At 41.1% G+C, this 26211-nt stretch overlaps 1 protein-coding gene across 1 annotated transcript; it reads right to left on the reverse strand.

Annotated features, from left to right (window-relative positions):
* Window positions 1-3193: 3193 nt before the first annotated feature.
* On the reverse strand, window positions 3194-25679 carry Wdr82 (WD repeat domain 82). The gene is made up of 9 exons (XM_005326994.5): window positions 25220-25679; window positions 17856-17953; window positions 14575-14641; window positions 9534-9633; window positions 8936-9052; window positions 8451-8606; window positions 7313-7382; window positions 6504-6646; window positions 3194-4544 (listed from the first exon to the last, which is right to left on the reverse strand). The coding sequence occupies exons 1-9, from the start codon at window positions 25378-25380 to the stop codon at window positions 4515-4517; spliced, it is 942 nt and encodes a 313-aa protein (XP_005327051.1). The 5' UTR covers window positions 25381-25679; the 3' UTR covers window positions 3194-4514.
* Window positions 25680-26211: the final 532 nt, after the last annotated feature.

Here is a 26211-nt window from a genome sequence, read left to right on the forward strand (position 1 = left end):
GTCCTTGTGAATTGTGAACTGCTTGTACAGCTTGGATTAAGGGCACCTTCCAGAGGATTAGTTTTAGCTCTACCATACAAACTTGCATAGAGTTGGAACTATTTTCTCTGAAGCCCCCCTAGTTCTTGAGTGAGTCCCCCTCAACCCCCATTGTTGCCCAAGAAACAGAAAGGATGCCTTTACTACCACTGTAAACTCAGCTTTAGGTACCATAAGGATTACTTTTTCACTTGATTTTGAATGCAAACTTCTTTTAAGCCGGATTTAGCAGGAAACATACATCTGTTAAGATCCTTGGGCTTGCTGCTTGACAGCTTCAATTTCTTCACAAGACTGTTGGCATCTAAAACTTACTAAGGCTCAGGTAGTATTTGAACGACAAGGCAAACCATGACTTAAGCTTCCTCCGAGTTCCTGAATTCACTCCTAGAATCGAAGTAACTTTTGCCAGGCAACTCAAGTTTTAGACTGCAGCCAGAATATCCAGTAAAACATGGTAAAACTTGTGCAGTTGTGAGATTCCATTTCTCAGATGTTTTTCAACAGAAAAAAGTATTACCATATATATTCCATTTTCCATATAATTGTATTCCTCAGCCCAGGATTTCTAGGCCTGAATCTGGGCCCAGTTGGGGCCATAACAAAATGATAGTCCTTGAAGTTCTGCATAGCATCTCTTATCAGTCAGCTGGCAAATGCCAGAATGCTGTCCTAGCAGCCTACAGGAGACTGACTTCCTCCTTCCTCAGCACAGCCTTCCCCCTTCTCCCTGAGCAATGTGTGGGCAACATTCTGTCCCTGCCTCTTCCCTACATCAACTGCTAAACCAGCTCACCCCCATAGCCTGCTGGCCTCAATTCCGAACAAAGCTAAAGGCTACTCCCTGCTCCTGCTCTTGTTCTTTGCACAAGGCCAAGACCCAGGGAATAGGTGCAACAGGTCTTTCAATTGCAGGGAGACCACAATGAGAGTGGCTGTGGCAAGGGCAGCCATTCTGACTGATTTGTTCATATTTCCCAGCAGAGCTAAAGCTGCAGTAGCCCTCCCACCACACCACATGATGGTCTCTTACTCCTTGAGTACTCTTGAGTCAGGAGAACCTATCCAAGGCCAACTACACCCAAGCCAGAAGGGTCCTTCTATCAGAGTCCCTAGCCAACCTCCCAAGTGGTATAGAAGTAGTCAGAGTGGCAGGATTTTCATCTGCTCTAGTTCAAAAAGTCAGAAGCAGGTCCTACAGCTCTGATGATGTTGAGCTAGAGCAGCAGGCCCCAGGAATTACCATCTCACCAGGCTAGGCAATAAGTTACCAAAGCAAGTGGCTAGGCTTTCTGCCGGACCTGGTGTAGAAGCCACCAAAAGCCAGGATCTAGTAGGGGATGCATATTCCAAGAAGTTGTCATTCTGGTCAAAGGTTGAAATAGTGGTGTGAGGTGTGTGTGTGTGTGTGTGTGTGTGTGTGTGTGTGTGTGCAAGGCAGACTGACATATATGCCAGATAAGTTCCGAAGATTAAGGTTGGCTTAGGCTTTCCTTTAAATGTCACTCATTTCTGGTCCAGTGGCTGCCTATTAGAGCCTAGGGGTTCTTACTCGCCCATAGGCCTTATCTAGCAGGGGTTACAACAGTCCATTCACACAGCATTACAGGGAGCCTCATGCAAGCTAAGAGAATGAAGGTAGAACAACCCATCCCCTCCCACTCTCCCTCCCTCTGGGTACCAGGCAGACAATACTTCAGAAACTCAATGGAAGAGGCTGCACCCATAAAATTCTGTTTAAGACTGTTAACATGGAAAAAAAAGTTTATATGTTAAGTACAAAAGGGACATAAAATTGTATATACAGTAGAATAACAACTATGTAAACACACCAAAAACCTATGCACAGAAATGTGTAGAGGAACATTTAACACCAAAAGATTAACAGTGGTACCATTTGGGTGGCCAATTGATTCTTTAAAATTCCCCTAATTATCCTTAATGAGTACTAATTAAGATTGAAATAGGGAGTAATTTTTTTAAAATATCCCCACTGGCTGGTGGTTGAGCAGTGCAGTGTTGCTGTCACATACAAAGCAGTGGCTTTGGCCCTAACTCCAGCCCCCAGCAATACATTTACTGCAGGGCCAGCTCTCAGTCTTTCTCTCCCTTTTATCCTAGCCACACTTCCAGCTTAATCTTTTCTATTCCTCCCCAACTCTGCTCCACAGGGCGTAAAGTAGAGGCTGTGAAGTGACATGTTTTTCAAAGGACATGATGCCTCAGCTTTGGACATCTGAGAACTCAAATACACATCATATTCCTACTATTGGAGAGTTCCTTCTCTGTTAGTTACATGTATATAAATTATACAGCCTTTCTTGTTAACTCAGTTTCAAGCACCATCTCTGACCATTCCTAATGTGAACTTTCTACCCTGAAAAGCCAGGGGAGGGCAGTAACAGCTCAAATTATTTGGTTTCTCAGAATCCCTCCACTCTGGGAAGGAAGAGCTACACAGTGGGTGGCATGGTAGCAGTTGCAGATTCCAGTCTACTCTTGGGAAAGGTGTATGCCTATTTGCCCTTTCACTTTGATTAAAAAGTCAAAAGAGTAATTGCTTAAACAACAAACAACAACAAAAAAGAGAAAGTGCTAGTGATTCACAGCCTATATCTGCTGCTAAACAGAAGCAGTGATGGCTTGATTTACCCTAGCAGCTATGTACTTTTGGACAAGTCATAACTTTATTGGGCCTCAGTTTCTGGATCTGCATGGAGTGTTGTCTGCAATAAAATGTTTCACTGGGTACTTAATGAAGTAAAATGCCACTTGGTCTGCTCTTAAGAAGGCCATGCAGGGGAAGAAAAGGCCATGGGCTGGATACAGAGCATCCCAACTTGGGCCTAGCTAAAACCTCTTCCTCTCAAGAAAAAGCAAGAAAAAGAGCAAGAAAGTAGCCATACTAAGTGGGAGTAACCTGTAATTGGTAAGAAGCCTTAGACAAACAAAGTGCTCTGGTTTCAGCATCCTGTCCCTAAATGCTGCAAGCCAGGCACAGAAGCCATGCAAATGACTGTGACATATATACAGATGCAGACAGAGCACTACCAGGCAAAAAAGAGACTAATACTGCAGAGTTCCCCAAAGTGCGGCTTGAGGAACATAGGAAGTCATCCCAAGACCCTCACTTAGCTGCCATGGAAACAGCAAACACAAGAAGCTTTGCTTTTATTTAGTTTCCCAAAGGAAAAAAGGTAACAGGGAAGACTAACACTTGTGGCAAACACTATTAGCAAGGATGCAGTTTTTCTCCTGGGTTGCAGGACTCCACCTTCTTCGGCTGAACTGAGAAGCTACAGGTGATTTTATATATATATATGTATATGTATATATATATACACACACACATACATACATATATATGCGTACATACATATATATGCATATATGAATGCACAAATATATTTAAATGAAGATGCACATACTGTGCTAAAATACAAACCGAAATCAAAGGTCATATATAAAAGGCTAAATATAACATATAACACAGGCCTAGAACCAACTCTTCAGTGGGAGCTGGGTAAAAGGGGGGTGTCACCTGGAGACTATGTACACAATTGTGGTGGACAGGGAAGGAAGGCATCAGTGTAAACAACTCAGACTCATTCCACAATACTGGCCCACAGGAAAAGAGCAATGCATCTCAGGTACAAAAATAGACTCCTACCTTGCTTTTGTACAAACCAAGCTTGGTAGGCACCCAGGACTGTAGGTTTGTCTTAATGATGGGACTGCACCAGGCTGCTGCTAAACCTTCTAGCCCGAGGAACACAATGCTACCCCTTCCCACCCTTTTAGGTTCTTGAGCCTTTTCCTACCCAACACCAGAGCCTGGGGCCTATCCAGACCACCCACCCTTACAGGACAACTGCACAGCTTCCTGACAAGCAAGGTCCTTCTGTATTTGTCCCTATCTTTCACCCTAAGGTATATGAAGACTTATTTCTGTAAATGTTTGGCACCTAACAAACATGATGGCTGTGGAATAATGCCACAATTACACAGGGAGACCCAGTAACAAGACATGCAGGGTGAGGGCAAGGGGCACTGAGCTGCCCAAGCATCTCAAAACCAGAACTGTGGCTTCCCATGCATTTATGGAGATGGGAGAAGGGATGTGCAGAATTGAAGACTTCATTGGCTCCTCAGCAGCATATACATTCAAAACTGAAGGTGCTTTTGAGAGCCCCACTATAACCTAATCACAAGTCTGGTCACTCTGGAGGAACCTGGTGCATTGATGGCTGGAAAGGCTAAGTCCCAACTGAGTCGGTGGCACCAAGAGTTCTTATGAAGAAGCTCAACAAAGTAATTTTTTCTTTTGAGCAGATGTACAGCACATCCATGGGAAGGCCATGTGAAAGGATGTTGTCCAGCCCAGTCAAATGATCCAATCCCACTTATCTCAGTCCACTCTGAGTTTTTCCTGCTGGCCACCCCCATTATACAGAAATAGCTGAGTAGCATCAAGGTCAGTCATCAATGGTTGGCAACCAGAAGGCCTAGAAAGAGAACACAAGTCATATAAGCCAGCTTTAAAAAGCCAAGCCCCCTCTCCCCACCTCAAGATTGAACCCAGAGCCTGGGGCAATGCTAGGCAAGCACTCTACTACTGAGCTGTATCCATAGCCCTTTTTATTTTGAGACCAGGTCTCATTAAATTGTCTAGGTTAGTGTTAAACTTGCAATCCTCTTGCCTTAACCTCCCAAATAGATGATATTACAGGCATGTGTCAGCAACCAGGCTTGTGAAGTGCTCTTTATACCCCTGATCCCCAATGGTGGAGAGTTATGGCCTGGTGTCATTCCTTCCCAAATGACCAACCTGGCAGTCTGAAAACACACACTCCACCTAGGCACTGTGGCACATACCTGTATCCCAGGGGCTAGGGAGGCTGAGGCAGGAGGATCTTGAGTGCAAAGCCAGCCTCAGCCAAAAATGAGGTGCTAAGCAACTCAATGAGACCCTATCTCTAAATAAAATACAAAAGAGGACTGGGGATGGGGCTCAGTAGTCAAGTGCCCCCCAGTTTAATCCCTGGTATCTCCCCGCAAAAAAGAAAAGAAACACTCCTCACTCTATGAAAGTTAAGCTGGTTCTGTTTCCGTCCAATACTCACTGTCCACCTTCTACTACAGTGGTCCAGTATGTGAAGAAAAAGAGGAATGCTATTTGGGGAACCTGGCCTCAAACTGACCCCTCTCCTTCCTGAGCCACAAAAATGAGAGGGACTGAATTGGATGCTTTTTTCCACATTTCTTCCAAGATTACTTGCTTGTTTTTTTAAAAAAGGAAGGAGACTGGTGTAGTGGCAATACCTGTAATCCGGCTATATCTACTTTTAATTTTTATTTTGAGATAGGGTCTTACTAAGTTGCTGAAGGTCTTACTAAGTTGCCAAGGCTAGCCTTGAACTTGTGACCCAGCTGAATAGCTGGGATTTCAGGGAAGGAAGGAGAATGAAAAGAAAATAAAAGAAAAAAGAGAGGAAGCAATGTACTCTAGGTAATACACAAATACCCAGGCAGGTTTAAGAGATCCAAGAATAAAACTAGGAGCTGAGACTCACTAATCCTTTGTTTTCAAAGTCTTGTCTAGGAAGAGAAGACCTAGAGTTAATTCTAAGTGTTGAGTTATCATCAACTGTTAAGAATTTTTGAGAAAATCAGTGTAAACCAAGAGAAATGAAAGACTGAAAGGATGCAGTCACAAAAAATGGGTTCAGCTGGTCATGATGGTATATGCCTACATCCCAGCAACTGAGGAGACTGAAGCATGAGGATCCCAAGTTCAAGGCCAACTTGAAAAATTAAGTGAGACAGCCCCCCCTCCCGCCAAAAAAAGGGCTGGGAATATAGTTCAGTGGTAAAGTACTTCTGGGTTCAATCCCCAGTGCCAAAACATACAAAAAATGGTTCAGAATACCAAGAACAAACTGGATGCAGTGGTGCATGCCTATAATCTGAGTGGCTTGGGAGGCTAAGGCAAGAGGATTGTGCGTTCAAAGCCAGCCTCAGCAAAATTGAGGCACTAAGCAACTCACTGAGACCCTCTCTCTAAATAAAATACAAAAAATAGAGCTGGGAATATGGCTCAGTAGTTGGGTACTCCCAAGATCAATCCCCAGTACCAAAAAGAAAAAAAAAAGACCAGCAGCAAAAAAGGTGTCCAGCATAGTCTAGGTAATCTTCAACTCCTACCCCTATACTGAAAACTAGTCTAGGTAATTTAAGTCTAAAAGCAGAGGTCATAGCAAAAACTGGCCTTTAATCTCTTAGGAACTCAAGAGGTGACCCCAGTTCGTGGGAATAAAAAAATACCCCAGCCAGACATTACATGATGGGAGGTGAACAGGGAAGCCAGATGACAAACAGGTACTCGTACCTACAGCATGCTATGCTCACTGCCACCCCAAAGGAGAGGGCCCCTATGTAGAAGACACTTAGCATTGTTCACATACCATGTTGGAACACGCACTGGCAAAAGTCATGAACTTGGGGTTAAACTGCAAACAGGTAATGGGGCCTGTGTGTTTACCATCCAGTACAGCTACTTTTATACCGCTCTCTCCATTCCAAACATGGATTTTGCCATCCTCTGAACCTAAAGAGAATCATCAAGGAAAATTTAATAGCTCAATACAAAAACAACTGAGATAAGAAAGACATGATTGAGAGATATGATTGAGGTCTGGAGAAAAGACAAGCTTCAGGATCCAGCCCTCAGTACAAAGTGGGAGGAAGGAGAAACAGTGAAGGAAGCACACTCAATTTGGGAATTAGTCTTTTTTGCGTGAAAGAGGTACTGCCAATTGACAGGTCCTTGAGCATGCTAGGCATGCATGCTACCCTTGAGCTATATAGTTCCAGCCTTGGGATTTGAACTTGACCTTGTTTATTTATTTCAGGTAAGTCACTTCCCCTCTAACTTTACTTTTCCCATCCAAAAAAGAGGCTGAATACCATTAGCTTAACAATATCTAGCCACTGAGGCAACTGAACATAGGGTTATTCCAGGAAGTTAATAATATTAATAAAGTAATTTTAGAGCTTAATTCTAATGCTGGTCAAGGCAAGATCAACAGTAATGTTGGTTCCAGCAAAGAACACTCAAAGTCAGACAGTTTAAAGACACTATATCCTTGATATATGTGCTGTACAGAAACCTGAAAACATCTATTAAATAGGTTATGATATCATAATCAGTTTAATAGCTTGAACAAATGCACAGTACCACAGAAATAACTCCAAGAGAAATGAAGAAGCTTACCAATCATAATAAACTGAGAGTCTGGAGTAAATGAAGCCTCTAGTGTGACAGCTTTGCTGTTGGCATAACCCTAAAACAAAACAAAACAAAGCAGTTCTCTTGTTGTTACAGGGTCACTAGTTTTAAAATGCCTAGAACATCAACCCAGTAAACACATCATCTTCCAGGAAACCCTCTCATTATATTCTATACCACCAAGGTTCCAAATACAGTTGCCACCCTTAAAATATTCACTTCCTAACCGAATCCTATATGGGGGGGTAGGGGCAAGAAAACTTTTATTGAACCTAGGGGTGCTCTACCACTGAGCTACCTCCCCAGCCCCTTTTATTTTTTTTAATTTTGAGATAAGGTCTTGCCAAGTTGCCAAAGCTGGCCTTTAACCTGCAATACTCTTTTACCTCCTAAGTAGCTGGCATTACAGGTATGCACCACACTGAGCAATTAAGAATTATTTTATATCTAAACACCTCACTCTGGTCACTTGGTGAGAAGCAAATGTCTCTGAATCCAAAGGAAGTAAGTTCACAGAAAGAAAGATGGTGCAAGCTCATGCCTTAATAATCGGTGAAAAGATAACTGCTATTATCCATCACTAATACAATTTTCAGCCCAGGAGGGAGAAGCATGCAAGTAGTCATGCTCAAAGGATATCAATTAAGCCAGGCACAATGGTGCAGACCTCTAATCCCAGCTGCCTCAGGAGGCTAAGGCAGGAGGATTGCAAGTTCCAGGCCAGTCTGGAATCATCAAGATAAATAGGAGTTGAAGGGCTGGGGATGTGGCTCAAAGTGGTAGTGCGCCCACCTGGCATGCACAAGGCACTGGGTTCGATCCTCAACACCACATAATAATAAAATAAAGATATTGTGTCCACCTAAAACTAAAAAAAATAATATTTTTAAAAAATAAATATTTTTTAAAAATAGGAGTTGAGGCAAAATATGAGCAAAAATTGGATGTGAACTTTATAGCCACTCTGCCTAGCTATATGTACCTGTTTCCCAAATCTGCTATTCTAGGAAACTAAACGAGACCCTGCCTCAAAGTTCAAAAAGGGTTGGGGATATAGCCCAGTGGTAAAGCGCTTCTGAGGTCAATTCCCAGTAACAGGGGGAAAAAAAGAATGTCAGCTCACCCCAAATGTGTGCATCACCACTCCCTTGAATGCATCAATGAGACGTATGAAGCTGCCGTTGGTGGAGATGAGTATAAGCTTGCCATCATTGCTGAACTTGAGTCCTGTCCACTCACAAGTCCGATCATACTGCATCTTAAATGTTGCAAATGGTCCCTGCAAAAGGTAAAAGCAGCCCCAGGCCAAACAAATATTTATAATTCCTTCTGTTAGAGCTAACTCCCTTTCTATATCAGTTTAGATTTCTTTTTTCTTCCACCCACCCCCACCCGCCTCAGCCCCCAGGGCGGAGGACAGAACTGAGGGCCTTGTAGGTGCTAGGCAAGCACTCTGCTACTGAAATTCCTTTTTGAGTGGGAAAGCACAAGATAAACTATGGCTTTCTAATATCTACCACATACTCCCTCTACCATAAAAAAAGGGCTGAATATATCCATCTTTTCTCTAAAACTTCCATACCATCAAGATAATTCAAAGATTCAAACCTTATCAAAAGAACGAAGGTCATAAAGTTTGACCATTTCAGAGTTGACACCTGCAGCAAAAATTAACCCTTCTGGATCAAAAGAACAAACTGGCTTGCCCTGAAGATGCATGAGGCCCTAAGGAAAGAAGACGACAAAAAGTTAGTAAGAATCCCACCACCATATAATTGACCTTTCCTAATGAAAACTAAGCCTACCTACAGTACAGAAAAAGCAAACAAAAATCAAACTAAATTGAAGCTTTTAAAAAAAGAAGTCACCATATAAATAGATTTCTAATCAATCCTAACTGCACAATATTATAGACAAAAAGTTCAAATAAAAACAAATCCCCTGAGGCTAAAACCTGTGGCTCAAAAGCTCTAAGAAAAGAATTTTTTAAAACAATAAGCCACAGAATATAAAGCCAACTACACTAGATTAGGGTTATCTGCTTACCAAGCAGCAATCTACCAGGAAAACAAGTTTCCTCTGAAGTTTAGGAAGACTCTGGGATCCCAGAATGGAACCAGTGCTTGCTTTCCTTCTTGAAAGAGAGAACTGATTATAATGCCTACCACAGGAAATGCTAAAAAATGTAACTGTGAGGTATCATTACCTGGCAGTTAGGAGACCGGAGATCCCAGAGTCGAATAGTCTTATCAAGAGACCCAGAAATGAAAGTGTCATCCACAGGTGACATGGACAAGGCCACCACCCTGTAATGCATCAAGATAAATAGGAGTTGAAGCAAAATATGAGCAAAAATTGGATGTGAACTCTAGCCACTCTGCCACTATATATACCTGTTTCCCAAAACTGCTATTCTAGGAAATGTATGCAAGCATATCTGAAATAATCAAAGCCAACTAGTATGATGGGAAAAAAGCAACTTAAAGCCTTACTATAAAAATATATAATTCTAGGGCTGGGGCCGTGGCTCAGAGGCAGAGCGCTTGCCTTGGACGTGAGAGCACTGGGTTCGATCCTCGGCACCACATAAATAATACACAAATAAAATAAACCATCTACAACTACAAAAAAAAATTTTTTTAAAAATATATAATTCTAAAACCACAATGAGATAGTACTTTACACACACAAACATAGCTATAATAATTAACGGATGTTGATGAGGATGGTAGAGCAATTGGAATACTTATACACTGCTGATAGAAATGTGAAAAGAGAGGAAATAATCCAAATGTCCATTAACTAATGAACGGATAAACAAAATGTGGTTCATCCATAAAATGCAATGGAATATCGTTTGGTAATAAAAAGTGATGAAGTACTGACTCATATTGACAACCTGGATAGACCTTAGAAACATCACCCTAAGTGAAAGAAACTAAGGACACAAATTATCTTTTTCCATTTATACAAAATGTCTAGAATATGCAAATCTACAGAGAAAGAAAGTAGATTAGTGGTTTTGAGGGACACTGGAGAAGTGAATGTGAATGGGTATGGGATTTCTCTTTGGGGTGATGAAAATGTTTTGGAATTATTATAGCAAGGATTGTGGCCCAATTCTTGTGAATATAAACCCCACTCTCCCCCGCCAAAAATCACTAAACTGGACACTTTAAAATGGATAATTTAGGTTGGCATGGTGGCACACATCTATAACCCTAGCAACTCGGGAGACTGAGAAAGGAGGATCACAAATTTAAGACCGGCCCGAGCAACTTAGCAAGGTCCTAAGCATCTGAGCAAGACTCTTACCTCAAAATAAAAAATAAAACAGACTGGGGATATAGCTCAGTGATAAAGTACCCTTGGATTCAATCCCTAGTACCAAAAAATAAAATGAATAACTCATGGCTTGATAACTATATATCAATTTTTTAAAGAAGCATGGTTTCTTAATAGGATGGTAGTGGCTAGGTGTGGTGGTACACATCTATAATCCTAGCTTGGGCAACTTGGCAAGTCTCAAAATACAATTAAAAGAAAAACAAAACAACAGGACAGTACAAGAGTACACTAATGTTTCCAAACTAGAGTGGCATCAGCATCACTGGAAGAGGTGTTTTAAAATGTACAATGCGGGGCTAGGGTTGTGGCTCAGTGGTAGAGTGCACACCTAGCACGCCTAGCTTGAACATTCCTGATCTGAAAATTCAGGGGCTAGGGATGGTAGGGTACCTGCCAAGCATGTATCTTTTTAAGCACTGACATGACACTGAAAGTGGAAAATTCCACACTTGATCATACATATGGGGCTGTAGTCAAAATGGAATGAACCAGAAATACTGAATGAAATTAACTTCAGGCTATGAGTAAGGTATATATGAAACATAAATAAATTTCATGTTTACAATAAGTCCCGCTCCTAAGATATCTCATTATACATATGCAAATATTCTAAAATCTGAAAACTTCGAGGAATAAGGAGTACTCCACCTGTACCATCCTGAGTTAATCACCAAAAAACTCTTCTTCCAATCATAACTCAACATTTGCACTAGCTCCTTAACAAAAGATACTGTTAAAAGCCAAAATCTCCTGAGAAAGTTGAGGTAGTCAGAAACCTAAGTGTCCAAGTCCATATGACTCTAACAGACTAGAGCAAGTGTTTTTAAACACTGAAAAGTATGAGGTGTTGGAGATGAAAATGTAAATATTCTTCTATCATGTTTGATAGTGAAAAGTGGACGAAAGGATCAATAAACAGACTTAAGATGAGGAATTCCAAGTAAGTTTGTAGATGCAATAAGGAAAAGGTCAATTATAGAGACAGAAGCCAAGTGGAAAGTGGGAAGTTAATTTCATCAAGGAAGGAAGGCTACTTCTTTTTCAAGGAAGGAGATCCAGAGAAGAATTTCAGGAAAAGGGATATAAGTTCAAAAGTACTCATTTGGATAACCTTGATTTTCTTAACAGAGGAACAAAGTCATCTACTAAGAAACAGGGTAGAGGAATGGAGAGCCAGGCACAGTAGTGCAAGCCTGTAATCTTAGTGATTTGAGAGTCTAAGGCAGAAGGATCAAAAGTTTGAGACCAGCATCAGCAGCAATTTAATGAGGTCCTAAGCAACTTAGTGAGATGTTGTCTTAAAACAAAAAATTAAAAGGACTGGTGATGTAGATCAATGGTAAAGTACTTCTGGGTAAACAAGATATAATAGGGAAGAATGGAAAAAAAATTTCAGCAGGCGGATTAACCCTTAATTATAAGCAGTAAATCTGTGAATACTGATTTGAATACGAACAAGCAAAATCATCTACTTGTCATGAGTTATCCTCTATCTGATAGTACACAATAACCAACAGCTACAATCTCCAGTCTTCCGCAACACAAGAATGCTAATCACTCAAAAGTACAACTAGTTTTTTTTTTAATATTTATTTTTTAGTTGTAGATGGACACAATACCTTTATTTTATTTATTTTTATGTGGTGCTGAGGATCGAACCCAGGATCTTGGATGTGCTAGACGAGCACTGTAACCCTGAGCCTCAGAAGTACAACTATTAACAGGTAGCTCTCAGTCCATTTTTTGTCAGGACTCCATAACACTCCAAGCCATCCTGGGTTACTGTACATTTTTATAAATGAGAATAGGAGAAAATAACCCCGAGACTGAAATATTATCCAAGAAGATAAATATTTGTTACAGCATTCAGCCAAATTGGAAACATTGGAGGAAAAAAATTAGGGGAAGTAGAGTGAGGGTAAAAAGAAACAGCCTGGGGGGCTGGGGATGTGGCTCTAGCGGTAGCGCACTCGCCTGGCATGCGTGTGGCCTGGGTTCGATCCTCAGCACCACATACCAGCAAAGATGTTGTGTCCGCCGAGAACTGAAAAATGAGTGTTAAAAATTCTCTCTCACTCTCTCTCCTCTCTCACTCTCTCTTTAAAAAAAAAAAAAAAAAGAAACAGCCTGCATACATTATATAATATAGAACAAGGAGTTAAACTTCTTGACTTTAACAAAAAAGCCAGGCAGTGTGGTGGTACATGCCTATAATTCCAGCAACTCAGGAAGCTGAGTAGGAAGATCATGAATTCAAAGGTTAGCTTTAGTAAGGTGCTAGCAACTCAGTGAGATTCTGTCTTTAAATAAAAATACAAAATAGGGCTGGGAATGTGGCTCACTGGCTGAGTGCCCCTGAGTTCAATTCCAGTAGCAAAAAAAAGAACTAGGGATGTAGTTTGGTGGTTAAATTACCCTGAGTTCAATCCCTGATTCCCACCCCCCTAAAAAAAGCAAAAATGTGTTTGTTTCCATTTTGCATCTTCATTAAGATCTTTGAGGGCTGGGATGTGGCTCAAGCGGTAACACGCTTGCCTGGCATGTGTGTGGCCCGGGTTCAATCCTCAGCACCACATACAAACAAAGATGCTGTGTCCACCGAGAACTAAAAAATAAATATTAAAAAATTCTCTCTCTCTCACACACACACAAAAAAAGAATCTTTGAATGTGGGGGCTGAGGGTGTAGCTAGGTCAGTGGTAGAGCATTTGCTAGCATGAGTAAAGTTTGATTACCACAAACCTTCCTCCCCACTCCCCAACACACAAAGCTTCACATGTAACATTTTTTTTGTAGGGACCTGCTCAAATGGGGGCCACCTGTACTGGAAAGCCTCATAAACGCAAACGGCTCTTTCATTAAGGGATACCTGAGATTGGCATTTTTAAATGACAACTGTAATTTTTACTACATAGGTTTATTACCAAGTGTCTTTAATCCAAGGGATTAAAGGGATTGAACTCAGCATCTCCTGCATGCTAAACACATACTCTGCCAATGAGATACACCTATAGCCCCTGTTATCTATCTATCCATCCATCCATCCATCTACACACATACTCGTGTATTTTTTTTGTGGGGGGGAGGCATGTGCTGGGAATTGAATCAGGGGCACTTTACCACCGAGTTGGATCTCCAACTCTTTTTATTTTGGGATAGGGTCTTGCTAATTCACCCAGACTTGCTTTGAACTTGTAATCCTCCTGCTTTAGCCTCCTAAATCAATGGGATTACTGGTATGCACCACTGTGCTTGGTCCCTTACATACACGTGTGTGTATACACACATACATACATACATACACACACACACATTTTTTTTTAACTTTATTCTATTTATTTAAATTTACGTGGTGCTGAGGATAGAACTCAGTGCCTCCCACATACTAGGCAAGCACTCTACCACCAAGCCACAACCCCAGACCTCCTTACTTATATTTTAACTGAGATTTTCTTTATCTTTGTAGCTCTATCCCTGCTTTCACAACCTTGGGAAATTGAGAATTAACTATTTAAGAAGGGCTAACAAAAAGCCACAACTTAGAGAGATCTTGTCTTAAAATTAAAAGAGTTGGGGACGTGGCTCCATGCTTTAGCACCACTGAGTTCAATCTCCAGCATATGGGGGGCAGGCTAATGAAACAAAGATAGTCAGGTTTACTTGGTAGTAGAATACCCAACTTCAATCCCAACCTACCCCAATAGCTGGCTACTTGTTCCTGATGGTTATCAGACTCATTCCCAACATCACCATGACTATATCTTCCTAAAGATTTATAAAAAGAATACCAAAGAGCAGTGAGGAAATAGCTTTGGTTCACTAATAAAATCCACTCTTCTGTTTTCTGGGTTAGCTCAGGGATAAAATAACTACCCAATTCTGCAATACCTGGGTCTTACCTTTTGCTATGTCCAGGAAAGTATCTGATGTATTTGTTGTCATGTAAGGATAGGTAACGGATAGTATCTGCAAGAAGACAAATAAGGGATGGTGATACTGTATTATTTAAAAGCAATTTACTTTGCAGTTTCATCTTGAAGACAGGATCAAAAACCCACTGTATTCCATCACCCAAGTAAAGTGTTTAATAAATAATGGTGAATAATTCTTCTTAGCAGCTTAAGAGTAGGTATATAGATTTCTCACAACTCAAAAGCAGTTCTAAGTTAACAGCATACAGACAGAGCCGTTTGGGGGCTCTGGGTATAACTCAGTGGTAGAGTGCTTGCCTAACATGTATGAGGCCTTGGGTTTAATCCCAATCAATACCAAAAATAAAAGTAAAATAAATCACTGTTCGACTATTAATATTTGGCTTCTTCAAAATTACAATGCAACTTGCCCTGCAAATATACCCTGGCAAAAAAATATTAGTCTTAGTGCCCACAGAATGGAAAAACCTTATAGAAACACATTTGGCTGCTGAGGAAACAGGCTCAAAGCTATGAGCAGCCACAATAAGCTACAGATCAGGATGGACCCTGGCAGCGATTTTTTCCAGGGTTCTATCCCAACATTCTATAGGATACACAATGTACACTGCAACTAACACAAAAACTAATGTCTAGATTTGGGTTGAGGACATTAAAATATATATATATATCAAACTCACAAAATATATCAAGTAACAGAAATGAGATTTTGCAGTTTTAAAGAAAGGAATAATCAGCAAGATTTGTGCTTAGGAAAAAGAAGACACATACCCTTAAAATCCAGGTCAGGGGCTGGGAATGTGGCTCAGTGGTAAAGTGCTTGCTGGCATGAGGCCCTGGGTTTGATTCCCAGCACCCCAGAAAGAACCCCCCCCCCAAAAAAAATCCACTAATCAGCTGGGCATAGTGGTGCTTGTCTGTGATCCTAGCAACTTGGGAAGCTGAGACAGGGGACTGCAAGTTTGAGGCCAGCCTCGGTAAATCAGCAAAGCTCTCAGCAACTTACTGGGGATGTTGCTTAGTGATAAAGCACCCCTGCGTTAAATGTCCAATACCAAAAATAAAAATGGAAAGAAAAAAGAAAAAAACAAATCATTCTATTTTAAAAAGTAAATAATAAAAAAGATGGTGGTGGCAGGGGAATTAAGTGCCATAAAGAACAGAATTGGAAAAGTAGGAAAGTACTATGCTTCTAAAAAAGATGAGGAAAAAGAAGAAATTGCTGAAAAATAGTAATAGAAAATGATACAAAAATGCAGGGAAACAAAAGCACAGAAAGAACATTCTAAAGTCAAACAGAAATCCAGAACATAGAGGTTGAAAGCAGCAAGTGATTCACCCAGTGGTGGTTCATAATTGTACTTCCTAATAAGAGGGTATTTAACCTGGGAAATTTCAGAAAAGAATACCCTTTTATGTTCTGTAACTACACAGTTTCTTTGAAAACATCTTCAATCTTCTCAAATGACAACTATAAAGTATTCCTGATCTAGTGTTAGAAACTACTCACCTGCCCTAAGAAGAAAAGACTTCCTCCCCATTACCTGGATTCCCAGAGACGAGCAGGGCTTCATCATCCTTTCCGCCCCACTTGGTAGCTGGCGCGCTGTTCCTGGCAAGGCAGTGGCCTGTACAGTTATCTCCTTGTACCGGGTGGTATCATAGACCCTCAAACTGTACAAACTACTACCTCAGCCTGGAATCAGGCAAAAAGGAAACGGAGCGCTGGAAGAACTCTTCAGGATGCACTTGAGACAGGAAAGGCAAGATTCCCACAGCAGAGGCCTGGCAGCAAAGCTGCAAGTGCCACACATTTGCCTGATCTTGTACCACATTTGGAGAATCCTCATTTAATCACTCAGAAAAGCAGCCCAACAGAAGAAATGTACCAGTCATTCAGATGATCATATACAAATATTTTCCTCAGGATCCTAATGTTTTATATTCTTATCCAAAAGCATCAACTGCACTGTTTATTAAAAAACCACTTCTGAAATAGAGACATAAAAAGTAGAAATAATATACTTACTAAAAAAAATCAACTACAGGTAGAAGATCTTGTTAAAGGAAAAAAGAATAAACAAACAAAAAATATGAAGACTTCTGCCCATCCTCTGAGACAGACATAGCCAAAATTGCAGTCTAAGCAATCCTTGTTGAATGACATTAGAAAAAGGTTACTATAAAAAGTAAAACAATAAACCAATGAGGCAACATTAAAAAAAAAAAGAGTCTTAATATGAAATTAAGTGTTATAGCTCAATTATCAAATCTTTTAACTTGGAAGGAGTCATCCCAGGGGAAATGCAGATAAAAACAAAGACCGTTTATTACAGAAAGGGATTCACAGGTTTTAATTTCTAAAAATAATTTATTCTTCAAAGACGATCAGCTTTATTTAAAAGTAAAAAGGGAGGATATATCTTACAAAGACGATCAGCTTTATTTAAAAGTAAAAAGGGAGGATATATCTTAGTTTACTTGGCATACGCAAGGCCCTGGGTTCAATCCCCAGCACCGCAAAAAAAAGAAAGAAAAAAAAAAAGGCAGGGGTGGGGGTGAAGGGGTGAATAAAATTCAGATTTAAAAAGTATCCCTAAAATCAAAGATGACTAAGGTTAGTATACTGTCCTTTATGACACAGACCATTAAATAATGGACAACATCAAAAACTCTTCTTTATTTAAACGTCTACTGAGGCAGAAGGATCATCTGAGCCTAAGAGTTTGCTAGAGCCCAGGGATTTGAAGCGTGAACTAAAGTTTTCTCATATTTTTATGAAAACTCTTCTCAAATCTACATATTGTTTTTGCGGCGCTAAGGATCCAACTCAGAGCCTTTTGTTAAGTTCTACCACTGAGATACACCCCCAGACCTCAAATCTACATATTAAGAATGGGAACTATTTTTCTTCAATAGTTTACTACTTGCTGTGTGTCAAGTATTCTTTCCTTTTATTTGTTCTACAAGTATTTTTTCAAGTTTCAAGGAGTATTAACTTAGAAATAAATGTAATTAGTTGCTTCCTTTTCTACTCAATATTAACTGTAGATTTTTCATTCTTAGTTCCAAATCTTTCAAAGTGCTAGTACTGCTTCCAGCATTCCTTTAGTTACAATTTAATTACCATTGCTAACATCATAGGAAAATAAACTAAACTATAAACAAAGCAGAAGTAGTCACAAAGATTTCATGAACTATTTAACAAAGGAAACCATAACCTTAACTTCCTAAAAAGGTTTGCTTACCGTCTATTTTGTTAGAGCTGTAAACGACTGTGTTTGCTGCATGCGTGTATCTGATGAGGTCCACACCATATTTCTTACTGTATAAGGTTCTCTTTGGTCTGATGAGGAAATGGACAGAGAAAAAAAAAAATCATCAAAATTCTTCAACTCCAAAATATGACATCTCCATATAAAGAGCAGCACTTGAAATGATGTGGTGAGGATGAGGAGTCTCAGTAAATCAGTAAGTTCTAACACTGAAAAGAAAACAGAATTGCATCCAAAAGGAGGAAATAGCTAGGCACGGTGGTCCATTCCTATAATCTCACTGACTCACAAGGCTGAGACAAGAAGATCACCAGGTTTGAGGCCAGCCTAGACAACTTAGCAAGACCTTATCTCATAAGCAAAAACAAAATGGAGGGGTTAGAGCTGTGGCTCAGTGGTAGAGCCCTTGCTAGCATGTATGAGAATTCGAACCACAGCACCACATAAAGAAATAATAAAGGACCATCTACAACTAAAATATGTATTAAAAAAAAGAACTAATGATATAGCTCAATGGTAGAATACACCTGGATCCAATCCCCAGTACTCTCCACACACAAAAGGAGGAAAAATCAATTAATCAAGGGATGAAGTGGTATACCTGTAGTCCCAATTACTTAGGAGGCTGAGGCTGGGGATTCCTTGAACCCCAGAGAGCTCTGAGTTTGAGATGCTGTTAGGTAGTAGTAGAAATGAATAGTAAAATGCATAGCAAGATCCCTACAGGTTATTTTAAGGTTTATTTAAAATCACAGGTTTATTATAAGGTACTGCCAAGACAGATGAGTAAATAACTTATAGTAGATAACCTGTAGAAAAACATTAGTACATAAACCTTGAAGATAAACAAACAATGTTAAAAGAGCCAGTTGGGGGAATACATTAATAAAGAAGGATTTATGGGTCTAACTCTCTACAGGGCCCATAAAGGTCAAGATAAACTAGAAGTTATGGCCCCAAGTGTCTCCTTCTGTCTCAGAAAGGGCAAAATCTTGAGGACTATGATAAGTTAACCTCTCTGGTTGCTGACCCCAGCCACATTAACATAGGCTTGACTTACAGATGAAGCCCTTCTGAATAGGATGGCTACCACAACAGAAAAGACCAATTAGGGTAAAAAACTCCACTGCCTGATGTGAAGGAGTTGAATACCTGATTGGTAAAGAATGCTGCAGAAAGTGGTCCCCAGTTTTCAAGGCAAACACAAAAACAACAATGAATGTGGAAGTAGCTTTGTTTCCTTTGTTATCACTCTTTCCCTTGAGAGTGTTCTCTGCTTGTGCCTTCTTTACTTTCACCTTACTCTCACTTCATTCCACTTTATCTTCATTGATTATAAAATTCTCTTGCATGACTCTTGGTGTCTGACTTTGAAGAAACTGCATCTATATATATGTTGAAGATTCTGCAGAACGCTTAACCTTAGCTGACTAGAACACAGTGATGGGTACAGAGAAAGAATGTTTTCGATAGTCAAAATCATCTCAGGACATTTTAGGCCCTTTAACAACCACTTACCTTAATTTTCATACTGACATAATATCCTGTCTGTCTCTCTCTCTTTCACTTTGTACCAGCGATTGAACCCAGGGGTGCTTATCAGTTATAAGTGTTTGATTTATGAGTTTCTTCTGTTTGGTGACTTCATATAACTTTTTCCACAGTAAACATGTCATTCAGGGTAATTTAATCTGTTTTTAGGGCATGGTCACTCATATTTGCCTCAGGAAAAAAAAATTAAAATGATCTTATTTCCTTTAAGACAAAGTTGTTATTTTACATCAAAGGAGACCAGCCTGGACAATATGACGTTCTGTGCTCTTAAATTTTTTTAAATCAAGCTCAATGGCCACAGAAAGAATTATGAAGCATAAGTAAATGTGAGAGCTCACAGTTCGATCTTTTTTAAAATTTTTTGGTACCAAGGATTGAATGCAAAGATGCTAAACCACTAAACAACATCCCCAGCCCTTTATATGTTTTATTTTGAGACAGTGTCTCACTAGGTTGCTTACAGCTTTGCTAAGTTGCTGAGGCTGGCTTTTAACCTGAGATTCTCCTGCCTCAGTCTCCTAAGCCGCTGGGTGTGCATATGTGTGCCACAGTGCCCAGCTCGATTCAATCTTTGGTTTTGGGTACTGGTGATCGAACCCAGGGATACTTTACTACTGAGCTACATTCCCAGCTCCCAACTACCCCACCACCTTAAAAAAAAAAAAAAAAATCTGAGACATGGTCTTTCCAAATTGCTTAGAGCCTCACCAAGTTGCTGAGGCTAGCCTTGAACTTGTGATCCTCCTGCCTCAGCAAGGATGACAGGCATGTGCCACTATACCTAGCTCAATTCAATCTCTACTACAAAATTTAAAAGCTTTTGAGAAAAGTATACCTATTTAGAAAGAAAGATACACAAAACAACACACAAGTCAGGTCTTAACAACAAAGAGGGACATGAAAATAAGTCAACCCCAAGAGCTTTTTTTTAAGCCTTTCACTTAGAAAGCTTTCCTCAAGAAGGTAATGATTTATGAAAACTGAAACCAGACACAAAACAGTCTGCCTTTCTTAGTATACCCTGCTCTCGCAGAAGATATCCTATTTGCTGAAACTTTTAGGAGGCAAACCTAACTCTAAAGGCAAGCCTAAATCCCTAGCAAAAAAAAAAAAAAATGGTTCTTATTATTTTAACATAAAAATCACACATTTCCAGTCCAGGTTACCAACTCATTTGATGAAGTTCCTAAATGTCTTCTATAGAACCTTCAAGATCATGCTAAAACGGATCTCGGCAAAAAACAAACAACAAAAACCACCCAATTATCTCTGTAAAATTAGATCTGAATGCCAGAACAACTCATATGTACCAAGTAAGAAAAGTAAACACAGATAATCCCATCTACTCAGTAGGTTGAAGCAGGAAGATCACAAGTTCAAGCTCAGCCTGGGTAACTTAGACATTAATTCAAAATAAAATAAGAAAAGGTCTGGGGACATAATTTAGTGGTAAACCACACTACCACTTTCCTAAAATGACTTAAAAATAAATTTCTACATTTTAAGTCTTAGAAGGACTTCAAAATCTTATGCCAACATTTATCAAGAGTTCAAATTTATGAAAATATTCACCCTCTCTACGTGAAATCCTCTTGGAACCTGGATGCTAAACACTTAAATGACTCAGGAAGCCTTAAGAAGCCAAACATTTGGCTGGGCTTGGTGGTGTATGCCTGTAATTCCAGCAGCGCAGGACGTTCTCGAGCTCAAACCAGCCTCAGCCATTTAGCAAGGTACTAACAACTAACTCAGTGAGACCCTGTCTCTAAATAAAATACAAAAATAGGGCTGGGGATGTGGCTCAGTGTTCGAGTGCCCCCGAGTTCAATCCCTGGTACCCCCCCCCAATAAAACACAGAAAAACAGTTGGAGATGTGCATTGGTGGTTAAGCCTCACCCCTGGGTTCAATCCCTGATACTAAAATAAAAAATAAAAAGAGCTGGGGATGTGACTCAGTGGTTAAGTACCCCTGGGTTCAATATCTGGTACCAAAAAAAAAAAAAAATCAATCATTTAGATCAGTAGCACACACCCTATAATTCCAGCTGCTCAGGAGGCTGAGGCAGGAGGATTACAAATTTGAGACCAGACTGGCAACTGTAGCTCAGTAGTAGAGCACCTCTTGGTTCAATTCACTGTACTGCAAAAAAAAGTCAATTATTTGCATTTTCAATTGTTGTTAATGCCAATGAAGCCAAATAAGACTTCTCACAACAAATGCACTGGAATTTCCACATGCTTACCTTTACTGAAATAATTATCACTCTAGAAAGATAAAAAAAAAAAAAAAAAAAAAAAAAAACTTCTTGGTCCACCGTCTAGGATTCTGCTGTAGGGTTACTGCATGGCAACCGGTCTCTATAAGTATGCACTTGCTCTCTAAAGACAGCTAACTTTATATGTATCAAACCAAGCCCTATTTCAGCCCATGGCAAAACAGAAAAGACCATGAAATACCAATGCTAAAAGAATATAGTATAAAGAAGTTGGGGGGCGCTGAGGATGTGGCTCAAGTGGTAGCACGCTCGCCTGGCATGCGTGCAGCCTGGGTTCGATCCTCAGCAACACATACAAAGATGTTGTGCCCGCCGAAAACTAAAAAATAAATATTAAAAAATTCTCTCTCTCTCTCACTCTCTCTTAAAAAAAGAAGTTGGGGGGAGGAGTGTTAAACATTGATATGGCCTTCTAAAATTTATCAAAAACATTAACCTGAGATTTGTTCCTAATAAGTCTATAATTTCATTTCCTGGTTTGAAAGATCCTAATATATTAGATTCATTTCAAGGGTCTTTACTCAAGGCCATACACAACACTTAGGATCAAAATTTAGCAAGGCCTCAAGCAACGTGGCAAAACTCTGAATCAAAATTAAAAGGGTGGGAATGGTGGGACATGCCTGTAATCCCAGTGGCTCAGGAGGCTGAGACAGGATGATCACAAGTTCAATGCCAGCCTCAAGAAAAGCGAGGCACTAAGTCACTCAGTGAGACAGTTTCTAAATAAAAAATACAAAACACGGCTGGGGATATGGCTCACTGGTCAAGTGCCCCCGAGTTCAGTCCCTAGTATCAAAAATAAAAAATAGCCGGGCGCAGTAGCAAATGCCTGTAATCCCGGTGGCTAGGGAGGCTGAGGCAGGAGGATCAAGAGTTCAAAGCCAGCCTCAGCAATGGCAAGGCGCTAAGCAACTTGGTGAGGCTGTCTCTAAATAAAATACAAAATACAACTGGGGATGTGGTTTAGTGATCAAGTGCCCTTGATACACTATAATCCCTAGGACCTCAAAATAAAAATTAAAAAAAAATAATAAAAAATAAAAAGGACTGGGGATGATAGCTCAAGGATAAAGTGCCCTGGGTCCAAAAGCCAATATTTTTTTAAAAAAAGGGGGGGGGGGCTGGGGATGTGGCTTAAGGGGTAGCGTGCTCGCCTGGCATGTGCGCCACGGGGCGCTGGGTTCGATCCTCAGCACCACATAAAATAAAATAAAGATGTTGTGTCCACCGAAAACTAAAAAATAAATATTAAAAAAAGAAGAAAAAGAAATCTATATTGAAATGTTTAGGGATAAAGGAGTTGATATCTCCAACTTACTCTGTAATGGGAAAAAAGGCATATGTTAAATATTTACCTATGGAATGATAAAGCAAATGGTGCAAAACTTAATTAGTTGTTGGATCATTTTTTCAAGTGTATTTCAAGAATGTTCTTTTTCCCCCAAGGGAAGTCTTTGAAACATTGTAACTTTCAAAAAGTCTATAATTGTAAAAAGCCAAAATTGGCATTTTACAATATAAGACTTCATAACAGGAAGAAATTCTCCACATTTGGTGACAAACTGAAGAAATGCCAGGACAACCATCATTTCCTTTGAATGTAGACATGTATTTCCACTGTTAGGTTCTGGAGGTAGGTTCTAATCTTGTGCACAAGCATTGAAAATTTCAAGCAAACCAGCTTCAATTTACTTCTAGTTCCAGGACTTCACAATGACAATCTCTACCTAGCTTTAAACATTACTTCCTCTTCCAAACCCATTAAAAAGCTGGGCCATGTGCCTGAAATCCCAGCTACTCCAGAAGCTGAAGCAGGAGGATTATAAATTTGAGGCTAGCCTGGGCAACATAGCAAGTAATCCCATCACAAACACCAAACTGATTCAAGTAGCCAGACATGGACAGAATTCGTCTACTAAATGAATAACACTGACTCAAATAACTAAGTTCTGTTCAGCTAACAATTCCTTTTCCCCAACAGGTGCAGTGGAGCTCACCTGTAATCTCAGCTACCTATCTGGAGGCTGAAGCAGGAGAATCCTAAATTCTAGGCCAGCCTTAATGACCTAGGGAGATCCATTATCAAAATTTTTGAAAAAGGGTTGGGGATGTAGCTTCCTAGTAGAGCACCCCTGGGTTCAATAGCCAGTACTAGAGGAAAAAAATTCCCTCTCCCCCAGGACCATCACTGTAGGCCACTCTTCCACATGACTGCAAGCAGATCCAAAGCCAGTTACATAATACTTTATCATAGCTCCAGTGGGGAAGAAATTTGGGGAAAATATAGTTTTGTCCAAAACAGCATTACTTTAGATAATCAAATTCACAAATGAAGAGACAAATTCCAAAAGAAAAACATCAGTTGTTTGATGAAAGTAGAGGAAAAAATCCAAGGATTCAAAATATAAAATTTGTAACTAGGTAACAAAATCAAGTCTGAAAAAACTAGTAGCCACTGAATTAAAGGGAATATCCTCAAACCTGCTTGGGAAAGGAGGCTGAGGGGAAATAAAATTTAGTCTAAACTAGTTTCTGCTCCAAAGGAGCAATTCAGCAAGGACTTGGAGCAAGTCCACAGGGATGAGGCCAGACTGAGAAGGCCCACAGAGGAACAGGTAAAGCGCTCTCTGTTCATAAGATATTGCAAAGACATGCCAAGTGTAGTGACCTGGTGCAACATAAAACTTTGATGACCAGATTCAGAATTTTGATAATTCCAAGTGGACCAGAAACTGTTAAAATAATGTGTAAGGGGAAACACGAAATTGTCCTGGGATGCTTTACTTTAAGGAGTTCACATTCGGATCAGAATGGGACAGTCAAATTCGCTTGTGAATGGCAAAAAGGAAAAAAAAAAAAAGTTTCAGGATGTTAAAAAGTTTATAATAAACGTGGAGACCAGGTCTGAGGGAATAAGTGCAAGGCTTGGAAGAGGAAGAAAAGGCCAGGGGCTCAAGGAAGCACAACAAATAAATCCTGACAGCCAAGAAATGCAACCCACGGGGCCTGACTGCAGAAAGGCCACGACAAGCTGCGGGGCAGGGGACCGGCGGAGTGCCAGAGCTAAATTGAGGTCAACGCGGAAAGGGCAGAGAGAGCTGACGCTGTTGGATGAGTAGGAGAGCAGTCCCTCCAGTTCTGCGTCCAGGCCAGAGCCGACCTGCACCTCCTACGGTCGGAAGAGCGGGAAAAGCTACCTGCTGGGCCCGGGATGCATGGACAGGGCCCTTAAAGGTCAAGGTCAAGGCGGGTTTCGGAAAACGACACAGAAGCACTCTGAAGAGGCCGAAGACATAAAAAAAATGTTATTATTATTACGATTATCGTTATTTTATAAAGAAAGAAAAGGTCTTTGGACGGCTGCGGGGTGCAGGCGTCCCAGGAAGAAGCAAAAGAGACCGGGGGCCGGAGTCTGGACGGAGGGCGGGCCGCGGGACCAGTGCTGGGCCACAGAAGGGAGGGAGGGACTCAACAGCCGGGCCCAGAGCCACCGCCGCACTCACTTGCCCTCCTGGCAGTCATAGAGCACGATGGAGTCGTCGTCACTGCTCGAGATGACCGTCTCGCCATTGGGGCTGAAGTCAAAGCAGTTAATCTTGTCTGAGTTCTCGCGGAACACCTTGGCGACGCGGAAGCTCCGCAGCACGCTGTCGGTCAGCTTCATGGCGGCGGCTGCTGGAGGCGGCAGCGGCGCAGGGCCGGGGCGGGGCTGGATGGCGGGCGAGCGGGCGGGCTGCGGAGGGCCAACCCGGGCGGGGCGGGCGCCGCACTGGCGGCGAGCGGAAGGGCTGCGAGCAGTAAGTCTGCCTCCTTCCCCTCTCGCACTGGCGATGCTCTTCTGCCTGGACCGTGGGGCCTAGGCGACCGTTCCTCCTCAGAGTCGCCTCAGGGCCAACCGGCGCGGCGCCGGCTCATTGTGTCCGCCATCTTGGGGCGACAGGCAGAAGCCCAGGGCGGGGAATTTTAGCCGCGGCGCACGCCGGGAAAGGGGGCGGGGCGGGAACGGAGGCGAGAGACTGGGAGGCAGGGTGGTGACGTCAGCGCGGCGGCAGCTGAGTGCAGGGACTGGGTAGCCAGAGGCGACAGTTCTCTTTCTGATGGCAGGGCCTGAGGGTCTGGAACGCTTTAGACATCCCTCAGTGGGCGGAAAGGCCTCGAGTGTCGGGGGCTTTTCGATTTTTTTTGTGTGATTGCCTCCCCCTAGGGAGACTCAGGCCGCTGGTACTGCGGAGGTCTGATGTGCGCTTGAGGCCTATTTTGGGGGTGAGTCATGTGAACCCGTTGCCGAAGTGCTTGATCACTCCTCCACCAGAGGTCCAGTTTATTTTATTGAGGCGGAATTTGTGGTGGACTGCACACATTTTAAGTGGATGATTTTTTTCAGTTGGATGTGCTGTATACTGTTGATCAGTAGAATTTTTCTTTAAGCTTTTTTTTTTTCTTTTTTGTTCTTTTTAGATGTACACATCAGTGGAGTGTACTTTATACACTATTA

Source organism: Ictidomys tridecemlineatus, chromosome 3, assembly GCF_052094955.1.
Source record: "Ictidomys tridecemlineatus isolate mIctTri1 chromosome 3, mIctTri1.hap1, whole genome shotgun sequence".
In the NCBI taxonomy this organism is placed as follows: Eukaryota; Metazoa; Chordata; class Mammalia; order Rodentia; family Sciuridae; genus Ictidomys; species Ictidomys tridecemlineatus.

What these genes read in the sequence shown, in the direction of transcription:
- Wdr82 (XM_005326994.5), bottom strand. Translation starts at nt 25,380, where the DNA reads ATGAAGCTGACCGACAGCGTGCTGCGGAGCTTCCGCGTCGCCAAGGTG. An exon ending in TATGACTGCCAGGAGGGCAA is followed by an intron (nt 17,954 to 25,219) that starts GTGAGTGCGGCG and finishes TTTCCTCATCAG; the next exon opens with ACCAAAGAGAACCTTATACA. An exon ending in TCCGGTCTCCTAACTGCCAG is followed by an intron (nt 9,053 to 9,533) that starts GTAATGATACCT and finishes TTCTTTCCTTAG; the next exon opens with GGCCTCATGCATCTTCAGGG.